Here is a 21583-nt window from a genome sequence, read left to right as displayed (position 1 = left end):
AAATAGTAATGCAAATTGTAATAAAGTATAAAATATATTTCTTCACTGAAGCAGTACCGTATTGTCCTCTACCCCTACAAACACACTACTTCTTTATGGTCTAATGTATTTTACAAGTCCTGTAATTGCTGTTAGACAAGTTTACTTAACTAAAATCTCTCACTTTGTTCTAAGGTTTTGGTATTTTCGACAATTTCCTTTGAGTCACTCAATGATGTCTACTATACATTTTGTTTTCCATGAGAAATTTGTTTTTTAATAATGAAGATTCTTCAGAGATAAGAAAATATTTGAATAACTACCTTTGTGCATACACTCATTAAGGTTAAATACCCATGACATTACTGTGTGTTTCTGTGTACTAGAGACAAAAACTTCAAAAAATATTTTAATGAATACACATTAAATTAAAAATTACTTTCATTAAACTGAGATGATCTTCCCTCAATGCATGAATACTTTCAGAATTCATATGTGAAGCCTTAAATATAGACCAAAGATTTGTATGAAATATAATAGCCTTTAAAAATCTTCTTTGTAGCTGGCACAATGACTCCCGCCTGTAATCCCAGCACATTGGAAAGCTGAATTGGGCAGATCACCAGAGGTCAGGAGTTGGAGAGCACCCTGGCCAACACGATGAAACCTCATCTCCAATAAAAATAGAAAAATTAGCAGGGTGTGGTAGCACATGCATGTGGTATCAGCTAGTCGAGGGGCTGAGGAAGGAGAATTGCTTGAACTCAAGAGGAAGAGGTTGTAATGAGCCAAGACTGAGCCACTGTACTCCAGCCTGGTTGACAGAGCAAGACTGTCTCAAAAACACAAACAAACAAACAAACAAAAAACCTAATTGTTCCCATATAGAAAAAGTCTAGTTCAAACTAGATCTGAAACATACACAATGCTGTGAGACAGGATAGAAATATATTTAACAAGTTATATTCCTGGTTTCTGTATAAATGAAACTGTTGAACTTAAACTTTTAAGACAAGTCAAGGAAAAGATAAAAAATTGCAAAAGTGAAACTTGAAAGTTCATTTCACCCTCAAGGGCTCATGATCACTAGACATTCACAAACTATATATATTGTTTGAAACATTAGTTCTGAATTTTGATCTGAGTATCCTCGGAGTTTAAATTTCATTCAAGGATGTTCAAGAGGTCAAGTAAGACAATGCCATTTGCTCTTTTCAGTTTTCTTTTTCTGAGAAGAGCACAGCAAACTTCTTCAGAGAAATGAATTGTCCTAACTTCAGAGACTAAAGACTCGTGAGTCATAGTTCTAAGTGCATTTATAAAATATGGTGGTGCATGCTTGCATTCTGAATTTTTCAGCTTTAAACTCATATAGTAAACATGAGTAGATACAAACTGATTGAACAAAAGCCTTTTTAATCTGACATTATATTTGTTTTTATCTCTTTCTTCATTTGTCAACAACAGGAGCGTCTAACTAAATGTGGTAAAGTGGTCTAAGGGAATACAGTGAAAAATGTAAAATGAATTAAACCAGAGATAATCATATCACTGTGGATACATCTGGAAGATATAATACAACGTACACCAAAGAAAGTGACAGAAAGGTATGTAAAGTGTATAACCACTCACATACCATTTTAGGACACAAATAAAAATTCTGCATATTATTTCTGAGCATCACAATATTGTTAAAGATTTGAATAGGGCATTGAAATGGAAAATAACCAATTTGTGATGTTGGTGGCCTCTATGCAACCATGTTTCAAAACCTTAACATCAAAAAGTCTCAAAATCACCATTCTAAAAGACTGTGTCTACCAGTTATAAATGAATAAATACTTTCCTCATTTTTAATAATCAAAGATGCAACAAACACACACATACACACACCTATACATACACATACACACACAGTCTGCTCATTAGAACATCTGATTGGCTTCAGATCATCAGTGTAATAACACTAGCAGCAAGTCTCTAAAGTTAAAACAGAAACTGACACATTAATCAGTTAAGATTTCCTCTAGGTAAAGATCAGAACTCCAACTGGTACATAACTCACTGGAAATATCTGAGAGTCTCGAAATTCACTGCTTTGAATCCCTGACAAGAATAAAAATTTTGTATTGAAAACTTTATGCTTTTCAAAACATTAAAGCAGAAACATCTGAGTGAAAGCTTGCATTTTCAAAATATTTTTTATGCTTCTAAATTTATTTTTATTCAAATATAGATACCAATAGTAACATTTATATCAATGTTTTCCATTCAATTTCAGACAAATAGAATTAGGAGTTAAGAATAATGTGAGTGCTTCCAATCATTTGATGCTCTTATTTCCCACATTAAATTTATATTGAAAACGTACCTGCTCACAATGTCTGAACATTCTTCCTTTGTACTGCTCCTTTCACAGCAGGATCTTCCATTTCAGTGTTAGGCTGAATGGGTTTTAAAAGAAAATGATTCATAAATCATATATATTTTGTACAATGTGGAGTTAGTGATTCAAAAAATATATATAATTAATAACCTTCAAGGAACGATGTTGTTCAAGAGGCCCTAGAAAGCAAAGGGGATATGTCATCAATTATATGTAAGTATGACAGGGCCAATCAAACATTCATGCAGTGTTATTATCAAGCTGAGTTCTAATGCCTGGCTATAAAAAAATTACTTAAGGTTTTGAAGGTTCTTCTTAACATCTTCTTTTCATTGCCTATGACAACAACATGACAGAAATATAATGCAGAAGATACGAATATAGGATTACTCAAACGAACTACATTTCAATAGTGAGATTGTGTTTCAAACACCTTTGCCTAAAACAGAAAAGCGTGGATGTCACTGTGAACACATGGGCTCATGAGGGGAAAAGAGACCATTAAACAGAGGAGCAAACCAAACCTGAGGGAATCAATGTCAAAGCTGATGGTGAATGTACGGTGTATTTTATTTTTTATTTATTTTCAAAATTTTTTTTATTATACTTTAAGTTCTAGGGTACATGTGCACAACGTGCAGATTTGTTACATATGTATACATGTGCCATGTTGGTGTGCTGCACCCCTTAACTCATCATTTCCATTAGGTATATCTCCTAATTCTATCCCTCCCCCCAGTTCCCCACAATAGGATCTGGTGTGTGATGATCCCCTTCCTGGTCCAAATGTTCTCATTGTTCAATTCCCACCTATGAGTGAGAACATGTGGTGCTTGGTTTTCTGTTCTTGTGATAGTTTGCTGAGAATGATGGTTTCCAGCTGCATCCATGTCCCTAAAAAGGACACGAAATCATCCTTTTTTATAACTGCATAGTATTCCATGGTGTATATGTGCCACATTTTCTTAATCCAGTCTGTCACTGATGGACACTTGGGTTGATTCCAAGCCTTTGCTATTGTGAATAGTGCCGCAATAAACATACGTGTGCATGGGTCTTTATAGTAGCATGACTTATAATCCTTTGGGTATGTCCCTAGGAATGGGATGGCTGGGTCAAATGGTATTTCTAGTTCCAGATCCTTGAGAAATCGCCACACTATTTTCCACAATGGTTGAACTAGTTCACAGTCCCACCAACAGTGCAAAAGTGTTCCTATTTCTCCACATCCTCTCCAGCACCTATTGTTTCCTGATTTTTTAATGATTGCCATTCTAACTGGTGTGAGATGGTATCTCATTGTGGTTTTGATTTGCATTTCTTTGATGGCAAGTGATGATGAGCCTATTTTCATGTGTCTGTTGGCTGTATGAATGTCTTCTTTTGAGAAGTTTCTGTTCACATCCTTTGCCCACTTTTTGATGGGGTTGTTTGCTTTTTTCTTGTAAATTTGTTAGAGTTCTTTATAGGTTCTGGATATTAGCCCTTTGTCAGATTAGTAGATTGCAAAAATTTTCTCTCATTCTGTAGGTTGCCTGTTCACTCTGATGGTAGTTTCTTTTGCTGTACAGAAGCTCTTTAGTTTAATTAGATCCCATTTGTCAATTTTGGCTTTTGTTGCCGTTGCTTTTGGTGTTTTAGACATGAAGTCCTTGCTCATGCTTATGTCCTGAATGATATTACCTAGGTTTTTCTTCTAGGGATTTTATGGTTTTAGGCCTAACATTTAAGTCTCTAATCCATCTTGAATTAATTTTTGTATAAGGAGTAAGGAAAGGATCCAGTTTCAGCTTTCTACATATGACTACCCAATTTTCCCAACACCATTCATTAAATAGGAATCCTTTCCCCATTTCTTGTTTTTGTCAGGTTTGTCAAAGATCAAATGGCTGTAGATGTGTGGTATTATTTCTGAGGGCTCTGTTCTGTTCCATTGGTCTTTATCTCTGTTATGGTACCAGTACCATGCTGTTTTGGTTACTGTAGCCTTGTAGTATAGTTTGAAGTCAGGTAGTGTGATGCCCCCAGCTTTGTTCTTTTGGCTTAGGATTGTCTTGGCAATGTAGCGTCTTTTTTGTTTCCATATGAACTTTAAAGCAGTTTTTTCCAATTCTGTGAAGAAAGTCATTGGTAGCTTAATGGGGATGGCATTGAATCTGTAAATTACCTTGGGCAGTATGGCCATTTTCACAATATTGATTATTCCTATCCATTAGCATGGTATATTCTTCCATTTATTTGTGTCCTCTTTGATTTCACAGATTATTTTAACTCAACACATCAGAGGCATTGCTGCCAGCACACCACAAATAAATTTCCCTTGTCCTGTCGCTGAAGAAATACACAGTTGAGATGAGAGTTCAGATGAACGTGCAATTCACCTCTCATCGAAGAAAGTGTTCTAAATTGATCAGCTAGGATACACACATATGAAATGACAGCAAATCAAAATACTAATTTTTCCCATGACCACATGGGCTACCGCAGCACCTACGTTTCTCCTATCCCCTCGTTAGGCCTTGAATTAGAGCTCCTTGGTCCACTGATGGTCCAGAAAACACATCAAATAAACCGTGTAGAATAAGATTCCAATATCAAAATATTTATCAAAAAAGGAAACATTGAATTACCACAGACTTGCTGAATATGAATACAGTTTTATATTTCAAAATCAGTACAGGATACTTTGAAAATGACAATTTTGGTATTCACAGAATGGATTTTATATTATGACTGCTTCTAAAATTAGCTAAGTTTGGTATATCATCTTACCCTGTAAAGGACTTTTATAAAACACCTATCATATCAAAGAGCTGTCTCAAAAAAAATTAGCCAAATCATCTATATGCAACTTAATCACATCTTATTCACTCACATCAATGAGACTTCTCTCTCTGAGGCCTGACAGTTATGAAGTGAAATGAGCGGCTGTGGTTTACTCCAATTCTAGCACTCCCTCCTGCCTCCAGCACTCTACACAGCAATAACCTCTTTTGTGAGGCTGGGCATATGCTGAAGCCACTGGAAGTGAGTTGTCTCAAGTTTACTTCGCCTTAACTCCCTGGACTGCAGCTAATGTCTTTCCTTCCTCCCTCTTTGTCCTTTCACAATCACTTTTCCTTTGAAAAAGTAATATTTATATCTGTCATCCTGATGTTTCCCTTCCTACCTGTTTTTTTATAGATAACTGCGACCACTTTTTTCATCTGTATTCAGCAGTAGTATACACATGTAATCTCTATTTTCTCATCTCATACTCTCTCCCTGTGGCTAGAATCATGCTCAGAAATAAAAGGAAATTAATGCTTGCCCTTGATTCTGTTTTTCTTCACATTGTTGTCCAATGGTTCTTTTTCCACATTTATCTAAAGGAAGACTATTCCCTTGCTATTCAGAGCTATGCCCAAGGACCAACACCAAAATCACCTGAGTGAGAAATACAGAATCGACCAGAGTGTGCATTTTCCAGAAGCTCTTCAACTAATTCATGAAAATTTGAATGCCCTGTTCTACCCTGATGTGCTTTCATATTTGTTTACCCTAGTTGCCCTTTTTGGCCTAGCCTCAATTTCTTCCCTATTATGTCCCTGAATTAATTACTACTTTATAAGCCATAGTGTTCCTAATGAACTTTTCATCAGGCAATACCTTCTTTAATTAATTTCTTCTCCATATATCACCCAACACTATTCTTTTCAATTATGTTAATTTGACCTACATGATACTATCCCATGAGGTTACCACACTATCTATGAAACTTAATTCTAGCCATACATGGCTAACCATTTTTGGTGATGCTTATCTATGGTAGATAAAACGCAAGTCTGTGTGGTAAAGTACCTCAATCCTTAACACCTCCCCAGTAGTGAGGATGACAGTAAGAGTAGGAAAATGTTACTCTAATTCTCTGACACATGGTGGTCCTGGAAGCTCAATTTATCTTCTTTCCTATTTCTAACACCCTGTTCTTCCTTCTTCTACAAAATAATTTCACTTTACTACCCTCCATTACATGCACCAACATATTTTTTAAAAATTTATTCCATGTACACTCCACCCTCCTTATTCTTACTTTCTTTTATTCATTTCCTCTTTTCTCTTTCCTGATTTGGTTCAGGTCTTAGACTATCTTAAAATAGAACTCATAACTCAGCTCCTTTAGTGGTACTCCCAATAGAATCAACTGCTGACCCTTGGTTAGAGACACAACTTATCACCATTTGACTTCTCCTTTACTTATTATACAGATAACAGGACATTTTACTTAGCTATTAGACTATGTTAGTACCCATATTTTAAAAGAAACATTCCATCAAGTGATTTTTAAATAAAATACGGTTCTCACCTGCTCCTTTTCCATTGACTATTCTGTTTTCTTTTTCATGGGAAGGTCCAGGTAAAGGCTCTGACACTTTCTTGGGGACATGCTGCTGAGGTAATATCAAGAATGAGTTTCCATTTTAAAAATTATAATGAGTTGCATCAAGAGATTCTTATGAATCTCTTTTTATGAAACTGGGTCTCACTCTGTAAAACCAGGGATGAATGTAGTGGCATGATTACGGCTCACTACAGTCTCAACATCCTGACTTCAAGCAATATTCCTACCTCAACTTCCTGAATAGCTGGAACTACAGGTGCATATCGTCATGCCAGGCTAATGTTTTATTGTTATTTTTGTAGAGACAAAGCTTCATTATATTGCCCAGGCTGGTCTCAAACTCCTAGGCTCAAGGAAACCTTCTACTTCTGCCTCCCAAAATGTTGAGATAACCAGTGTGCAACACCATACTCAGCCCTCATCAATTCCTTTAAATAAACCTCAATGTTGCCCAGGCATGGTGGCTCACACCTGTAATCACAGCCCTTTGCCAAACCAAGGTGGGTAGATTGCTTGAGTTCAGGAATTTGAGACCAGCCTGGGCAACATAATGAGAACACATCACTACACAGAAACACAAAAAGGAGTCACGCCTGATGGTGTGTGCCGTATCCCAGCTGCTCGGGAAGCTGATGTGGGAGAATCACTTGAGCTTTAGAGGTGGGGACTGTGGTGAGCCACGATCATGCCACTGTACTCCAGCCTGGGCAACAGAGCAAGACCCTGACTCCACAAAAATTTCAATTTAAAATATGAGAACAAAGTGAAATACAAACAAAAAACAAGCCTAATTGCTCAATGAAATACGAGCTTAAGCCAAGAAAGAAAGGAAACCACATGAAGTACAATAAAGTACATGGAGAGATAGATCTCTAACAGAGCATTTTAGTCTTTCATATCTCTAATAATACTAATTAATATTTATGCTGCAATTAGATTTTGTAAGTACTTCTGTGATAGAGATTATTACTATAGGACATTTAATTACTTAGATATGGTCATCTACCACTACCTGAAATAATATTATTGTGACAGAGAGAGAAACCTGGAACTTACTACTTTCCACCTAGAAAAATAATTGGTCACCAGAATTCTAAAGAGTAATTTATGGCTTGAAAAGGTATATTTCATAGAACGTGAGTGGGAGCTAATAAAAAGTATAAGAAATGTGAATCTGCAATAATAATGTTATGATTCCAGTTGAATGATACTAGAAAATACATTGTAATCCTCTTTTCTACTGATGACCTATTTCTTTTTTTTTTTTTTTTTTGAGACAGAATCTCTCTCTGTCACCCAGGCTGGATGGCAGTGGCCGGATCTCAGCTCACTGCAAGCTTTGTGTCCCAGGTTTATGCCATTCTCCTGCCTCAGCCTCCCGAGTAGCCGGGACTACAGGCGTCCGCCATCTCGACTGGCTAGTTTTTTTTGTATTTTTTAGTAGAGATGGGGTTTCACCATGTTAACCAGGATGGTCTCGATCTCCTGACCTCGTGATCCACCGGTCTCGGCCTCCCAAATTGCTGGGATTACAGGCTTAAGCCACCGCGCCTGGACTGATGACTTATTTCTAGTTTATTTCCTTTTAATGAATGGCATAGTTTCTCAATATAACACCTTAAAATTTATACATCCTTCAATATTAAAAAATAAAACGAATCTAAGCAATATTTTAAATATTTAATCGTGAGATACTTGAGGTATATGACTTGAAACATTCCATTATATAAAAATTCACTTGTTTATTTATTCAGATTAAACAACTATTAAGGCTGAATGTCTCATGCCTGTAACTCCAGCACTTTGAGAGGCTGAGACAGGCAGAACACTTGAGCCAAACAGTTCAAGATCAGCCTGGGCAACAAGACAAAACCCAATCTCTACAAAAACTACAAAAATCAGCTGAGCACGGTGACACAGGTCTATGGTCCCAACTACTTGGATGGCTGAGGTGTGAGGATCACCTGAGCCCAGAAAATGGAGATGGGATTGAGCCAAGATCTCACCACTGCACTCCAGCCTCAGTTACAAAGTGAATCATAGTCTCAAAAAACAACATTTAAAATACTTCTTACATGGAAGACTGTATTCTAGGTACTCCAGGATACACACTAATATGTTGACTGACCTCCAGTACCTCATGGTATGCAGGAGCTTCCAATGATTCTTTAAACAACTAAATATAAAAATTTCTGAAACTCAAAATTTTAGAATGTGATATAAGGAGTTTGAGTGGTTATTTTATTTTGTAAGATGTAGTCTTGTCCTGTCACCCTGACTGGAGTGCAATCATGCGATCTTGGCTCACTGCAACTTCAGCCTCCTGGGTTCAAGTGATTCTCCCACCTCGGCCTCCTGAGCAGCTGGGAATACAAGCATGTGCCATCATGCCCAGATAATTTATGTGTTTTTTCTGCTTTTAGAGGCAAGATTTCACCATGCTGGCCAGGCTGATATCGATCTCCTGACCTCAAGTTATGCCCCACCTCGGCCTCCCACAGTGCTGGGATTATAGGCATGAACCACTGGGCCTGAGCAAGTAAATAGTTTAGATAAATGCAATGACAAAATTATGATGTTAAAGTCTTAACATATTGGTATTAAGAGTCTCTGCTTTGAGAAATGTTTATTTGCAGCAAAATACACGTTATTCAATTAGATGAAGAGTTTTATAGAAACCCTCATGGACAACTTATAAAACACACAAAAATCCCTTTACGATACAAATTTTGAAAGCATAAATTTAAATTTCTACATTTTCACAATTTATATTTTTAAGTCAGATACAGTATTTTTATGTTGTCCAGGTTTTTCTGAAACTCTTGGGCTCAAGCAATCTTCTTGCCTCAAACTCTAAAGTAGCAGGGACCACAGGTCTACACCACCACACTCAATGATTTTTCTACAATTTTTAATATTATTTTAGTCTCGCTACAGAACCAATAATATAAGAAGAGAAACAATCCCTCCTAAAAACTGTGTGATACCAAAATTATAAGTTTCCAAGGGGGAAAAAAAAAAAATCTATAGACTATGTGCTCAACGTTTGGCAACTAAAAGGTACTGGTGGATTCCATGATTACTGCAAATAATTTGATCCCATGAAGATTTATACAAGCATATATATGATAGTTACCCTCGTATGATTTAAAAGTCAAAGTGTTAGTATTTATCCAAATAAACCTTAACCAAATTTCATGTTTCGTCTATTGGAGAAAGCATTTCCTAATGTGATTCTCCTGTCACTACTTATTTTCCAGTTCGTTTTTTTCAGCTCACACCCTGTCACAGTACTTACCAATCTTTGTTAGTTACCAAAGTTAAACAAATTTTTTGAATCAACTAGCCCCATGTATGATTTTCTCTGACCAACTTTCCATTACCATCATAAAACTATGATAGGTATACCACTGCTAAGTTTTAAAAGTAAATACTATGCAAAACTAGATTCAGAGTGAGAAAATTAATTTTACAAGAGACCACTTTATCTTAGTAGCAACACTCAAGTCTTTGTCATCTGATGTAGGCAATGAACCCACACACAGTTCATGGAAAATTCTGGAAGGCAAAAATATACAATAAAAATAAGCAAGTTGGCCGGGCGCGGTGGCTCAAGCCTGTAATCCCAGCACTTTGGGAGGCTGAGACGGGCGGATCACTAGGTCAGGAGATCGAGACCATCCTGGCGAACACGGTGAAACCCCATCTCTACTAAAAAATACAAAAAACTAGCCGGGCGAGGCGGCGGGCGCCTGTAGTCCCAGCTACTCGGGAGGCTGAGGCAGGAGAATGGCGTAAACCCGGGGGGCGGAGCTTGCAGTGAGCTGAGATCCTGCCACTGCACTCCAGCCCGGGCGACAGAGCCAGACTCCGTCTCAAAAAAAAAAAAAAAAAAAAAAAAGAGCAAGTTGATTTGTTTACATTTTTTTTTAACTGCCAGTTTATATCCAGCTTTCCCCTCAAAAAAGGAAAACATAATCTGGGGAAAGGTCAGTGACCTATATATTAAATAATGATTCTTGATATAATTAAAATATGTCCTCTGCTGTAAAAGATTTTAGTTACCTACTTCTGCCTCCACCTGTCTAAATCTATAAAATATTCAATGAAAACTGACCTTGAGCTCTACAACAAATAGTGACAGTAATTTACCCTCACAAATTATCTGTCCTGAAGCTGAACTTTAAATTCAATTAATGGATGACATAAATTTTGTTACCTAATCTGGAAGAAAACCGATGACCTAAAACAAGGTAGAGAGATCCACTGTCTCTTGTCCATGATCTATCTCTGGTTAAAAGACTAATCTGCTTTACTTCAAAATGTCAATCTTGATTCCTCAGCATGGAAAAAACTTAGGAAGGTCCTATTGCTTTCCTTTTCCCTAAATCAGTAGAGGGAAACCCCTGCAATTTTGAAATGTATGAAAGCTAAATGCCCAAAAGTCAAAAAACAAAGGTGTATATTCTTATTGAGAATACTTTTCCCAGAAAGATTAAAATTCTAACAATTATAAAATCCCATTGTTTTTACTCTATAGGTCCTTACCTTATTCAGGTCCATATAAACTAGCAAGCCCTTAAAAATTTTCATAGGCACTCAGGTACACAAGGACAGAGACTGCTGAAAAAAATAGAGTCCTGGTAGTTGTGCCTCTATTTCTCTAACTACTATCTAAATATCTTTCTTCCTTCCTATGGGCTCCCAAGTCCAGATTCCACTTCTGCAAGGCTCCACAGAAGTCTCCAAACTTCAAATCTTCAGTCTATGAATGCACAGATTCCTGAAAGGATGGCCTCAAATGACCAAGTGTAGGAGCCCTCTATATCCCTGCTCCTGAAAAACAAGCTAACTGGACTCTCCATCACCTGCCCCCAGCATAGACATACTACCAACTACCCAACTGAACTCCATGACTGATTTCAAGCCAATCATGCCCCTGACCTAGGCTACATCAACAAGGGAAGGACATCAGTGAATTGGGAAAAGAGGCAGAGGTGAGGAGACCACTTGTCCTGGGCCACAGATCTATGTAGTTCAGCAATCTCCAGCCCCTTAGTATTCCAGGGGCTCTAAGCCATGCTCTGTAAGTCAGGATGGAAGTAGATGATATCACATTTCTCTCTGCTATAGACACTACTCCCAGTGTCTCAAAATGTTTTAGCATCTTTCAGTAAAAATCTTCATTTGTCAGTCCTTGATAAGAAAAAAAAAGCAGCAAATTTTTTTACAGCTCCCTTGAACCTTCTATTTTAATGTGCCTTTGTAGATAATTCCCAACATCTTGTGTGTCCATCATCTTTATAATTTATCGATTGATAATTGTTTCTCTTCAAACTTGGCCTTCCCCTGCTTATTCCATTCTTACCCACTTTCCTTGGGTTCACTAGTTAATTCTACACACATTTTAGACATTGGGTGCATGAGACTCACTCCCGTTTGTATTACTAAAACACAAGTCAATAGGATATAAAAAGAAGGAAAAGTATTGGGCTTTAAAATGAGCACAAATCTCATTTCTGCCAATTCCTATATCTAAGAAAAAAATCCTTATCTTTTTGAGACTCAAGTTCTCTATGTAAAGAATCACTTGACCAGAATGTTCAACCACATGTGACAATACTAGAAGGTATTTTAATTCATTCTAAGATTCCTTAAAATTCTGTAATTCTATGTGCTTTGGATTCTGGGAATACAAAGCCAGCAGAATTTGAAAAAAGAATAGAAATAAAGAAACACCAAAAAAAAAGCAGAGAAGAACGTTTTAAAAAATCAAGACAAGACTATAGAAAATTCATGGATAAAGAAACAAGACTACAAAAAGTATTATGGAAGTAAGCAGAAATACTAGCCTAAATGAAAAACAAAATTGGGAAATCAAATAATTTCTAAGACTTGCCTAAACTTGCTTTTGTTAAACTTACTGTCCCATGGCGAAAGCTAAGTAAGATCTGTCCTCAAGGCTTTGATGGCAAAAAGAAGATACTGGTTACCACTGAAATTGTCAAATTTATTACGACAGACTCTTGGACTAACCACATTCTAATGATAACATTAAATGAGTGTTGAAGGTATTTAAACTCTCATTAATTTAGACATTAATTAAATTAATGAATCTAATTAATCTGATTCAGACCTATACCATGATCCAAGTGCTGCACAGATGTCTATCAATTTATGCTGAGCAGCAAGGGAAGGGACTTGGAAGGCAGGCAGGCTGACAATCAACGTGGGTCAGCTACCTTGTTAAGAATAGGATCAAAAGCCTATTAATCCACTGCTCAAATCCATAGTTGTTTATTTAATAAATGGTAGGTTATAGGAGCACAGATGTTGTGATGGCCTTATGAGATGATAAATGCATAGGACATAATAGGATGTTGAGCCCAGAATGCAACACTCAACAGATGTTAGTTTCTTGCATCTATATTTACTTGGTTAACATAATTTTTTAAATCTATAAAATCCTACCTGACTCCAGATTAATCAGAACTTCCAAAATCTATTAAAGAAAAAGGCAAAATGCATTTTAAATTAATAATAAATGTATAGATTATTAAAAGCATAAGAATGCACAGAGATGCATGCCTATAATCCAAACTACTCAGGAGGCTGAGGCAGGAGGATCACTTGAGGAACCCAGAACTTTGATACCAGCTTGGGAAACAAAGCAAGACTCTACCTTAATAAAAAAACTTGTGCACACCTGTGTGTATGCTTTAGATCCAGTTTTTGTTGTTGTTATTGTTGTTTTTGTTTTGTTTTGTTTTGTTTTTTATGCATAAGACTGATGCTTTGTTACAAAGAATTCCTTTGTGAGCATGCCTGGGACGTTATTAGAATTAACATTGATTATACTTATTGGTAGGTAATTAATGCAACAAGAACTTTGCATTATTAAATACAAAGAATAATAAAAATATTAAACTTTGGTATCTTCAAGTGAACTGAAGTATACAAATCATCCTAGCCAAACCCTATGAGATTGAGTAAAAATTTTATTGTTAGCAGAACAGGTGTGAAGAGTCAACAGTGTCAAAGAGCATGATTTCTGGAACAAAATATGAGGGGCAGTTAAAACAGAGTATACAGTAGTATCCCTTATCCACTATATGTGCTGAAAGACATACTTGATATGGTTTTCTCTGCTGTCACACCACAATAACAATCATCAACAAAGAAGGCTTCTGTGGCCAAATGTGTGGAGAGTTTTTCCCCACCAACAAGCAAGCAATCATGTCTGCTGATGACACAATTCAATTCTCCACTCTATCTGCAGATAACATCAGATTTAATTTAATTTAGAAATTAAACTTTATCCTAGATATGTATGTATAGGAAAAAACAGTTTATAATTCAGTACTATTCGTGGTTCCATGCATCCAATGGGGGTCTTGGAATGTATTTCCCATGGTTAAGGGGGAACTACTGCACTTATATTTTAATAAGACAACATAGCCTCTCTAGCTCTTCAGTTCAAACTGTTCAGTTTAGGAGAAAACACCCTTTCACCAGAAGCCTGCAAAACATAGGAAGCAGATCAGAAACAAGAATCCTTGCAAAGACTTTCCAGCCGCCAGTGGAAAAGAGCTCCAAAGAGATCAATGTGTTACTCTGGCTACTACTCTTTGGGGAAGGTGCTGGGTGGTTTACTTAGTGGTAGCTATTTGCTCTGCCCTCCATACAACAAGGCCCAAATTCACCTGCCATTTTACCTCCCACAGAAAAACCACTGGAAATATCACTCTTTTAAGAGCTTATCCACTATGAACCACAACTCACATTCAGAAAGAAGCTTAAGAAACACTGGGGAGGTGTGACAGGCTGCCAGGCAATACTATATGATGCGAAAAATATATAGAAAGAAAGCTATATCAAAGCCCTTTTACTACCAGAAAGTTCCAATGCTTGCCCTTCTCCCTAGTAAGGGAAATAATTCTTTTTCACCTTACATAAAGCAAAACTCTCTTGCCATCCCTCATGACAGAATCTAGTTGTAGGTGAGTCATATCAATATAATAGACTGTTGTCAAACTTATCGCGCAAAGGAAGAGGATCAGTGAGGAACCTATCTATATACCTATAGCATTCACCATCTGCTCTTATTTCTAACCGAAGGTAAGTAAGAAAGACTTTGTGATTCCAGTTTTATAAAATACAATCCCTTGAACTTGTTCCCTTTCATTGCTAGAGAGTCTGTCATAACCCATATCACGGAACAAGAAGCCCCAGTTTGGGCTGTGTGGTACTACACAGTGTCCTTTTCCTCAATCCTTTCCATTATGTGGCAAATACCTATACAATCATGTTTTCTAAGTATGTAAAGCATACATCAACAGCATATATCATTCTTTACAATGATAAAGAAGCAAAAGAAAAACAAAAGGAAAAAGAACATCTCAAATGACTACATTCAATTATGGTGGAGCTCTTTTTATATATAACTATTCTAAAAGATATCCACTGTATTATTCCAAGTATATGACTCTTCTGAAGAAAGTAAAATTAAGAAGACAGAGTAAAGATCAATGGTTGCCAGGTGCTGCCAGGTAGAAAGTGAGAGGTGAACACGCATATTTTAGAGAATTTTTAGGGTAGTGAAACTGTTCTGTCAATAACATTACAATAATAGATACATATCATTATACATTTGTCCAAATTCACAGAATGTACAGCATCAAGAGTGAAGCCTGATGTAAACTATAAATTTTAAGTGATTATAATGTGTTGATGTAGGTTCATCAGTTGTGCCAAATGTACCACTCTGGTGGAAAATACTAATAATGGGGTAGGCTATGCATTTGTGGGAGGCATGGAACATATGAGAAATCTCTGTACCTTCCTCTCAATTTTGCTGTGAACCTAAAACTGCTCTAAGAACTAAAGTTATTGATTTAACAAACATATTCACAGCTGGGCACGGTGGCTCATGCCTATAATCTCGGCACTTTGGGAGGGATTAGAGTCCCTCACCCCACATTATTCATGGGTCAACTGTGATTATTTGTTTACTGAATATAAACCATTTATTATAAAAATGAAATAGAAGATCCATTTGTATAAAAAGTTCAATTTGTTGTAATGTGACTATAGAGGAAACATACAACAGACTAACTTAAAAATCTTTTTTCTTATTTTTGTGAAAATATATGGTTTTAGCAATTATATTTAAATAAATGAATTTTCTCAGACAATAATGTTTGAGATTATTAATTAGCTACAACTACCTTCTTAAATAAATCTGAATTTCAAACTAAAGAAGTTAAATTTTAAAAAATTAATTTACTTTTGTATATACATATATACACATGCAATTGATACATATTTTTTAACTAGCCTTTTTTGATTAACAAGGTCTCTTATACAGACCTTGTGTCTTCTGTTCAGTTTTTCAATTCATACAAAACAGCATCCAGGCCATCACCAATCATTCTATGCGACAAATGCTCCTTCTAACAACCCCACAATATTGCCTCTTACCACAAGATCTCCCTTCAGCTTAATCTCTCCCATTCTAGGTTCCCATGCTGCCCCTAATCCCACTTGAAGCAGTCCTGAGAAAAGTCGCCAAATCTCTCTCCGTATTGCCCCCCAAAATTTTTGCCACCCCAGCAATTCAACACTATTTTGTTTTATTTTTCTTATCAATATAAGAAGGCAGAAATGTCAGGCATCTGAGCCCAAGCTAAGCTATTGCATCCCCTGTGACTTGCGCATATATGCCTGTGACTTGCACGTCCGCATCCCTTGTGACTTACAGGTATACCCCCAGATGGCCTGAAGTAACTGAAGAATCACAAAAGAAGTGAAAATGCTCTGCCCCACCTTAACTGATGACATTCCACCACAAAAGAAGTGAAAATGGCCAGTCCTTGCCTTAAGGGATGACATTATCTTGTGCCTTGCTCATCTTGGCTCAAAAAGCTCCCCAACTGAGCACCTCGTGACTCCCACTCCTGCCCACCAGAGAAGAACCTCCCTTTGACTGGAATTTTCCTTTACCTACCCAATTCCTATAAAACGGCCCCACAGTTATCTCCCTTCGCTGACTCTCTTTTCGAATTCAGCTTGCCTGCATCCAGGTGATTAAAAAGTTTTATTGCTCACACAAAGCCTGTTTGGTGGTCTCTTCACAGGGACGTGCATGGCACAGTATATGCTTAACTTTGTAAATTACATCACTCAAATTCTCCATCTGCTCCAGCCAGAGAATTGTGAGGGATGGAAAACAGCTGAGGGCCCGTTTGGCTCCACAGCTCGTAGAGTGCATGGCACCCTCCAAGGTCCAGTCCCAGGGGCTGCAGGGACGCCGGGCCTGGGGACCCCCTCCTACCCTGGGACTGAGCCCCCGCTACCTGTGCTGCTTGTCTTGGTCTCCACTCCAGCACACCAGGCAGCGCTCCACTTCCCCGGCATCACACTTGACAGCCGCCCTCTGGATCTTCTGCAGTTCGGCGTCCCAGATTCGGTACCTGGAACCCGTGTAGATGTGGCCTATGGAGCTCAGGACCGTCTGGCCTCTGCGGCTCCCGAAGCCAAACGACTTCATGGTGGTGAGCTCTTCTCAGACCCCCAACCACCGGCTCTTAAGTGGGGGCAGTTCCCTGTCACATTTTCACCACCTGTCACATTTTCACCACCACCACCCCCCTCGATCCCCACCAACCCAGCTCCAAATCCCCTATCCAACCACAAGTACTTGATCCAACCCCAAATCCGTGATCCAAGCTCCAATCTGCGAATGCAATTCTGTGATCTACTCCAAAATCCACGATCCAGCCTGGTCCACCACATCCTTCAGCAGTGACACTCACAGCCTCCAACCTTTCAGACCAAGTGAGCCTAGCAAAGCCAAAGAGCACGTGTCTGCACCACTCCTGGAAGTCGCTTGCAGGCTGAGCATGCCAGCAGGTGGAGCGCTGCCTAGCATGCAAGAGTAGAGATGTGGATGCCATGGACAAGCAGCACAGGCAGTGGAGGCTCAACCCCGGGGTGGGAGGGGGTCCCCAGGCCCGGCTTCTGTGCCACCCCTTGGACTGGAGCTTGGAGTGCACTGTGCACTCTCTGAGCAGCAGAGCAAAAAGGACCCTCAGCTGTTTTCCATCACTCATAATTCTCTGGCTGGAGCAGGTGAAGTTGAGTGATTTAACTTACAAAGTTAAGCATCTAGGGTGTTTTATTTTTAACGAACACCTTTAAAACATGGTTTATATACATTATAGGAGGTGCCTAATGAGAAAACTCATTCCCCTATCAAAAATAGCATGAGTTATTTTCAGTAGGCGAAACGTTCTCAGAGAAAACTGACCGTTTTACATCCGTATCCACCTGCGTAGGTAGGTTCTTTACTTGGAATTGGGAGGTGGGTTCTGTGTTCTTGAATGGGAAGGCACATTTTTCTCAAAATGTGAGTTCTTCCTGTATTTATCAATTTTACATAGACCGAATGAAATTATCAAGGTTTTAACATTTTTCTGTGACACCTGCTGTCTTTCACTATTGTGATGGCATTTAAAAAAATCTCATAATGGAGTGAAAAACACTTGCTCCTCTAGATAGCAACATGTGCTATTAATGTCTACAATTAATCATTTACTGACAGCTGAAAAGACAAATGCATGGAGCAGAGTAGGAAACCCAGAAACCCTGAAATTATGTAAGGCTAGAAGTAAGGATTGATGAAGTAGGAAAGGATGAGTTATTAATGAAAAAAAGGCTGATATTTGAAGAAAATTAATGAAATTTTATGTCACAAACATGAGTTCCTGATGGAATACAGGTTGAAATTTTTACATATGCAAGTGAGTAAGGTACCAGAGGAAACACAAATTCTTATTTTGCAGGTACATTTTATGTTGACAAAGGCCTTCTTAAGAATGACCTCATAAGCAGACATACTGAAGGTTGATTTAGCAAACTAAAAATTAAAACTGCCTGTGTTTCAGGAAGAAACATAACAAAATAAAACAGATTATTTGAAAAATATTAACTATATTTTATATATATATATTCAGATGAAAAGTATGTTTTCATTTTATAGGGAATTCATTATATTCTTTTTTTTTTTTTTTTTTTTGAATCAGAATCTTGTTTCTTTGCCCAGGCTGGTGTCCAGTGGCACAGTCTTGGCTCCCTGCAACCTCTGTCTCCCAGGTTCAAGCAATTCTCCTTCCTCAGCCTCCCAAGTAGCTGGGATTACAGGAAGGTGCCAGCATGCTCAGCTAATTTTTGCATCTTTAGTAGAGAGGGGGTTTCAGCATGTTGGCCAGGCTGGTCTCAAACTCCTGACCTCAAGTGATCTGCCTGACTTGGCATTCCAAAGTGCTGGGGTTACAGATGTGAGCCACCATGCCTGGCCTATATTGTTTACTATATATCAGATGATATATATTGCTGATACATATACCATATATATTACAGATATAATGTTATGTAAGTTATATATACACATTAGATGAAAAGTAATATGTACATATACACATTAGATGAAAAGTACATTTTCATTTTACAGGGAATTCTTTCAAATCAAACCTTCAAAAATTCTAAAATAGATCACGGACAAGAGAGAGTGGATCTCTCTACCTTGGTTTAGGTGATCGGTTTTTTTTCCAGATTAGGTAACAAAATTTATGTCATCCATTAATTGAATTTTAAATTCAGCTTGAGGACAGATAATTTGTGAGGGTAAATTATTGTCAGGTTTTGCCAATATATTGACTGTCACTCTTTGTTATAGAACTCAAAGTCAGTTTTCATTGAATATTTTACAGATTTAGAGAGCTGGAGGCAGATATAGGTAACTAAAAACTTTTACAGCAGAAGACGTATTTTAATTATATCAAGAATCATTATTTAGTAAATCAATCACCGACCTTTCCCCAGATTATGTTTTCCTTTTTTGAGGGGAAAGCTGTATATAAACTGGCAGTTAAAAAAGTTGTAAAGAAATCAGCTTGCTCATTTGCATTGTACATTTTTGCTTTCAAGCATTTTCCATGAACTGTGTGTGGATTCATTGCCTACATCGGATGACAAAGACTTGAGTGTTGCTACTAAGGTAACGTGGTCTCTTGTAAAATTAATTTTCTCACTCTGAATCTAGTTTTGCATAGTATTTACTTTTAAAACTTAGCAGTGGTATACCTATCATAATTTTATGGCGGTAATGGAAAGTTGGTCAGGGAAAAACATACATATGGCTAGTTGATTCAAAAAAATTGTTTAACTTTGATAACTAACAAAGATTGATAGGTACTGTGACAGGGTGTGAGCAGAAAAAAAATGAACAGGAAAATAAGTAGTGACAGGAAAATCAGATTAGGAAATGCTTTCTCCAATAGACGAAACATGAAATTTGGTTAAGGTTTATTTGGATAAATACTAACACTTTGACTTTTAAATCATATAAGGGTTACTATCATATTTATGCTTGTATAAATCTTCAGGGGATCAAATTATGTGCAGTAATCAAGGAATCCCCCGGTCCCTTTTAGTTGTAAAAACGTTGAGCACAAAGCCTATAGCTTTTTTTTTTTTTTCCTGGAAACTTATAATTTTGGTATTGTATAGTTTTTAGGAGAGATTGTTTCTCTGCTTATATTGTTGGTTCTGTAGTGAGACTAAAATAATATTAAAAATTGTAGAAAATTCACTGAGTGTGGTGGTGTAGACGTGTGGTCTCTGCTACTTTAGAGTTTGAGGCAAGAAGATTGCTAGAGCCCAGGAATTTCAGAAAAGCCTGGGCAACATAACAATACTGTATTTGACTTAAAAATATAAATTGTGAAAATGTAGAAATTTAAATTTATGCTCTCAAAATTTGTATTGCCACGGGATTTTTGTGTGTTTTATAAGTTGTCCATGAAGAGTTTCTTTAAAACACTTCATCTAATCGAATAATATGCATTTTGCTGCAAATAAACATTTCTCAAAGCAGAGACTCTTAATACCAATATGTTAAGAGTTTAACATCATAATTTTGTCATTGTAGTTTATCTAAACTATTTACTTGGCTGGGCCCAGTGGCTCACACCTTTAATCCCAGCACTGTGGGAGGCCGAGGTGGGGGATCACTTGAGGTCAGGGGTTCGAGATCAGTCTGGCCAGCATGGTGAAACATTGCCTGTAAAATAAGAAAAAACACAAAAATTAGCCAGGCATGATGCTGCATGCTTGTATTTCCAGCTGCTCAGGAAGTCAAGGTGGAGAATCACTTGAACCCGGGAGGCGGAAGTTGCAGTGAGCCAAGATCACACGATTGCACTCCAGTCAGTGTGACAGAGCAATACTACCTCTTACAAAATAATATAACCACTCAAACTCCTTATATCACATTCTAAAATTTTGAGTTTCAGAAATTTTTATAATTAGTTGTTTAAAGAATCATTGGAAGCTCCTGCATATCATGAGGTACTGGAAGTCAGTCAACATATTTGTGTGTATCCTGGAGTACCTAGAATACAGTCTTCCATGTAAGAAGCATTTTAATTGTTGTTTTTTGAGATGGGGATTAACTCTGTAACCGAGGCTGGAGTGCAGTGGTGAGAAATTAACTCACTCCCATCTCCATTTCCTGGGCTCAGTTGATCTTCACACCTCAGCCATCTAAGTACTTGGTACTGCAGACCTGTGTCACCATGCTCGGCTGATTTTTGTCTTTTGTAGAGACGGGGTTTTGCCTTGTTGCCCAGGTTGGTCTTGAACTGTTGGGCTCAAATGTTCTGTCTGCCTCAGCCTCTCAAAGTGCTGGAGTTACAGGCATGAGACATTCAGCCTTAATAGTTGCTTAATCTGAATAAATAGACAAATGAATTTTTATATAATGGAATATTCCAAGT

General features: G+C 37.5%; 2 protein-coding genes across 3 annotated transcripts in view; one reads left to right on the top strand and one right to left on the bottom strand.

The window, feature by feature from the left end:
- LOC126929834 (uncharacterized) overlaps positions 1–21583 on the top strand; it is a 794775-nt gene that overhangs the window by 280183 nt on the left and 493009 nt on the right. The gene's annotated exons all lie outside the window — the stretch shown is intronic.
- On the bottom strand, positions 6729–17295 carry LOC126929836 (putative ankyrin repeat domain-containing protein 20A5). Its single transcript, XM_050746503.1, has 2 exons — positions 17102–17295; positions 6729–6795 (listed from the first exon to the last, which is right to left on the bottom strand). The coding sequence occupies exons 1-2, from the start codon at positions 17293–17295 to the stop codon at positions 6729–6731; spliced, it is 261 nt and encodes an 86-aa protein (XP_050602460.1).

The sequence above is a fragment of the Macaca thibetana genome, chromosome 10 (genome assembly GCF_024542745.1).
Source record: "Macaca thibetana thibetana isolate TM-01 chromosome 10, ASM2454274v1, whole genome shotgun sequence".
Lineage (NCBI taxonomy): Eukaryota > Metazoa > Chordata > Mammalia > Primates > Cercopithecidae > Macaca > Macaca thibetana.
This window is presented reverse-complemented; position numbering and strand designations above follow the sequence as displayed.